This window comes from Heptranchias perlo, unplaced genomic scaffold, assembly GCF_035084215.1.
Source record: "Heptranchias perlo isolate sHepPer1 unplaced genomic scaffold, sHepPer1.hap1 HAP1_SCAFFOLD_275, whole genome shotgun sequence".
Classification (NCBI taxonomy): Eukaryota; Metazoa; Chordata; class Chondrichthyes; order Hexanchiformes; family Hexanchidae; genus Heptranchias; species Heptranchias perlo.
Window position 1 is genome coordinate 183,479 of NW_027139287.1, and position 4,270 is coordinate 187,748.

General features: G+C 46.7%; 1 protein-coding gene across 1 annotated transcript; it reads right to left on the reverse strand.

Annotated features, from left to right (window-relative positions):
• Nucleotides 1–3,820, reverse strand: LOC137310779 (zinc finger protein 239-like). The gene is made up of 2 exons (XM_067978399.1): nucleotides 3,643–3,820; nucleotides 1–1,396 (listed from the first exon to the last, which is right to left on the reverse strand). The coding sequence occupies exon 2, from the start codon at nucleotides 1,040–1,042 to the stop codon at nucleotides 413–415; it is 630 nt and encodes a 209-aa protein (XP_067834500.1). The 5' UTR covers nucleotides 1,043–1,396; nucleotides 3,643–3,820; the 3' UTR covers nucleotides 1–412.
• Nucleotides 3,821–4,270: the final 450 nt, after the last annotated feature.

Here is a 4,270-nt window from a genome sequence, read left to right on the forward strand (position 1 = left end):
CAGGTGGGAAAGACCAAAATCTACAACAAAGTGTTTGAAACAAAGCTGATTTATTGAACAGATATCCAGAATATTAAACTCTAGCCCAGTTATCGGGGTTATTAACATCAGGAGAAACAAACCCCAACTGTCAGAATGAACATGGTTCAGTCCTGGATGGGATTAACAGCAGAATCCAACCCCTGCAGTCATATGTGAACTCGCTGGTGTCTCAGCACATGTGATGACTGAGTGAATCCCTTCCCACACACGGAGCAGGTGAACAGTCTCTCCCCAGTGTGAGTGCGTCGATGTCTCAGCAGATCATTTCTGATTTTAAATCTTTTCTCACAGTCAGAACATTTAAAGGTCTCTCTTCAGTGTGAACTCGCTGGTGTGACAGAAGGAGGGATGACCGAGTGAATCTCTTCTTTCACACAGAGCAGGAGAACGGCCTCTCCCTAGTGTGAACTCGCTGGTGGGTGCGTTGGTGTTTCAGCAGATTAAATTTGCTTTTAAACCTCTTCTTACAGTCAGAACATTTAAAAGGTCTCTCATCAGTGTGAACTCGCTGGTGTGACAGCAGGTTGGATGACTGAGTGAATCCCTTCCCACACACGGAGCAGGTGAACGGCCTCTCCCCAGTGTGGGTGCGTTGGTGTGTCAGCAGTTCAATTTTGCTTTTAAACCTCTTCTTACAGTCAGAACATTTAAAAGGTCTCTCATCAGTGTGAACTCGCTGGTGTGACAGCAGGTTGGATGACTGAGTGAATCCTTTCCCACACACGGAGCAGGTGAACGGCCTCTCCCCAGTGTGGGTCCGTTGGTGTATCAGCAGAATACTTTTCCTTTTAAACCTCATCTCACAGTCAGAACATTTTAATGGTCTCTCATCAGAGTGAACTCGCTGGTGTCTTAGCAGGGTGGATGACTGAGTGAATCCCTTCCCACACACGGAGCAGGTGAACGGCCTCTCCCCAGTGTGATTGCGTCGATGAGTTTCTAGCTCTGAAGGGTAATTGAATCCCTTCCCACAGTCCCCACATTTCCACGGTTTCTCCATGGTCCAGGTGTCCTTGTGTCTCTCCAGGTTGGACGATCAGTTGAAGCCTCGTCCACACACAGAACACGTGTACGGTTTCTCCCCGCTGTGAATGGTGCGATGTTTTTTCAGGCTGTGTAACTGGTTAAAGCTCTTTCCACAGTCAGTGCACTGGAACACTCTCACTCGGGTGTGTGTGTGTCTCGGTGCTTTTCCACTCACACTGATGTTTGAAATCTTCTCCCACGGATAGAACAGACAAACATTTCTCCTTCCACATTCAAAGGCCGATGATATTCAGGTCCTGATGAATCGAGTGACTCTGTCAGATCTTGACGTGATCTTTGATTTGAGTTTCCCTCTGCAAATCCTCCCCTGTTAAAGGAGTTTATAAAAGTTATCAATGTAAGTACAGGATAGAAATTCAGATCAGATAACTTGACTTTCTATGGAACATTATTTCCTCTCTCATTCCTCAAAGCTGTAAATCCCCGTCCCACACACTCTCCCTCCTCCCTGTGCTGAAATCCAAACCCATCGCATCATATTTCAGTGGCCCTAAACCGTGAGTGAAAGGGTGAGAGAGGAATGTGAGAGTGAGTGAGAGAGTGTGAGAGTGAGTGTGAGAGAGTGTGAGTGATTGTGAGAGAGTGAGTGTGAGAAAGTGTGAGTACAGCAGTGGGCTCGGTGTGGAGAATGAAGTGGGGCAGGTGGAGCATCTTTCAGTGGGGCAGCAGTGATCATAATCTCATGAGGTTTAGAATAGTTACGGAAAAGGACAAGGAACAGTCAAATGTGAAAATTCTTAACTGGAGGAGGGCAAATTCCAGTGAGTTAAAAAGGGATCTTGTCCGTGTTGATTGGAATCAAAAATTGGCAGGCAGAACAATAATTGAATGATTGGAGGCCTTCAAGGAGGAGTTGGTTTGGGTGCAGAGTAGACAGATGTCTACGGGAGAGAAAGGAAGGGCATCCAAAGCTGGAGCTCCCTGTATGACGAAAGAGATAGAGATTAAAATGAAACAGGAGGCTTATGAGGAATGTAAGGTTCATAATACAGTCGTGAACCAGGCTGAACAAAGAAAGTACAGAGATCTAAAAAAGGGAATAAGAGGTGCAAAGAGGGAGTATGAGAATATATTGGTGGTAAACATAAAAGGGAATCCAAAAGTCTTTTATAAACATACAAATGGTAAAAGGGGAGTCAGAGGAAGGGCGGGGTCGATTCGGGACAAAAAAGGAGATCTTCTTGTGGAGGCAGAGGGCATGGCTGAGGCACTAAATGATTACTTTACATCCGTCTTCACAAGAGAAGAGGATTCTGCCATTTTAGCAGTGAAGGAGGAGGTAGTTCTGATATTGGAGACGATAAAAATCGATAAAGAGGAGGTACTTAAAAGATTGGCAGTGCTCAAAGTAAAAAGTCTTTCGGTCCAGATGGGATGCCTCCTCGATTACTGAGGGAAGTAAGGGTGTCGATAGCAGAGGCTCTGACCACAATCTTCCAATCCTCCTTGGATATGGGAGTGGTGTCTGAGGACTGGAGGATTGCAAGTGTCACACCCCTGTTCATAAATGTGGGAGAGGGATAAACCCGGCAATTACAGGCCAGTCAGCCTAACGTCGGTGGTGGGAAACTTCGAGAGACCCGAATCTGGGACAAAATTAATTCTCACTTGGAAGAACGTGGGTTAATAAATGAGAGCCAATATAGATTTGATAAAAGTAAAATCATGTCTGACTAATTTGATTGAGTTCTTCAATGAAATAACGAGAGGGTTGATGAGGGTAGTGACTCGATGTTGTGTACATGGACATTTAAAAGGCGTTTGGTAAAGTACCACCAAATGGACCTGTTGGTAAAATTGAAGCCCATGGCAGCATGGATACAAAATTGGCTGAGAGACAGAACGTGGAGATCAGTGATGAACCGTTGTTTTACAGACTGGAAGGAAGTATACAGTGATGTTCCACAGGGGTTGGTATTCGGACCATGACTCTTTTTTGAGATATATTAATGACCTAGAAGTGTAACCAGTGGGTGCCGCAAGGATCAGTGCTTGGGCCTCAGCTGTTTACAATATATATCAATGACTTAGATGATGGGACCGAATGTAATGTATCCAAGTTTGCTGACAATACAAAGCTAAGTGGGAAAGTAAGTTGTGAGGGGGACACAAAGAGTCTGCAAAGGGATATGGACAGGTTAAGTGAGTGGGCGAGAAGGTGGCAGATAGAGTATTATGTGGGGAAATGTGAGGTTATTCACTTTGGTAGGAAGAATAGAAAAACAGAATACTTTTTAAATGGTGAGAAACTATTAAATATTGGTGTTCAGAGGGATTTGGGTGTCCTCGTACAAGAAACACAGAAAGTTAACTTGCAGGTACAGCGAGCAATCAGGAAAGCAAATGGAATGATGGAATTTATTGCAAGGCGGTTGGAGTAGCTCCCGAACCGATCACCATTTGTCCTTTATCAACGGATGCTCCCTGACTCATCACCATTTCTCCTTCATTTACAGATACTCCACAACTGATCACGATTTCTCCTTAATTTACAGACGCTCCCTGGCCGATTACCACTTCCCCTTAATTTACTGATGCTCTCTGGCTTATTACCATTTCTCCTTCTTTTACAGACGCTCCATGACCGATCACCATTTCTCCTTCATTCACAGACGCTCCCAGACCGAACACCATTTCTACTTCATTTACAGACGCTCCCTGACTGATCACCATTTCTCCTTCATTTACAGACGCTCCCTGACTGATCACCATTTCTGCTTCATTTACAGACGCTCCCTGACCGATCACCATTTCTTCTTCATTTACAGACGCTCCCTGATTCGATGAGTCACGAGGTTTGACGCTGACACTGCGCATGCTCGGAGGCCGCGGGCCGTGTGTTGAGTTTCGGGTCTGATCTAAACCGGAGCCCCCGGAGTGTAGAGAGAGAGAGGAGAATGTTCACTGTTTGATATTCGGGCCCGGGGCCGCACTCGGGGTTTGTGAAGCCCCCGCCCCCTCCCCCGGGGTTTATTAACCCGCTCCCCCCGCCCATCTCTCACCTGTTGCCGACACGATCTCGGCCTCACACCCCGCCCGCCGCGCATGCTCAGCTCACACTGCCCGGGTGATTGACGGGAGCTCCGGACCAATAGGAAGAGCGGAGAGGGGCTGGAGGACCGAGCGGGCGGTTGGTCCTCCAACCAATGGGAGTGGGTGAGGGGCGGGACTTGAGGCACCG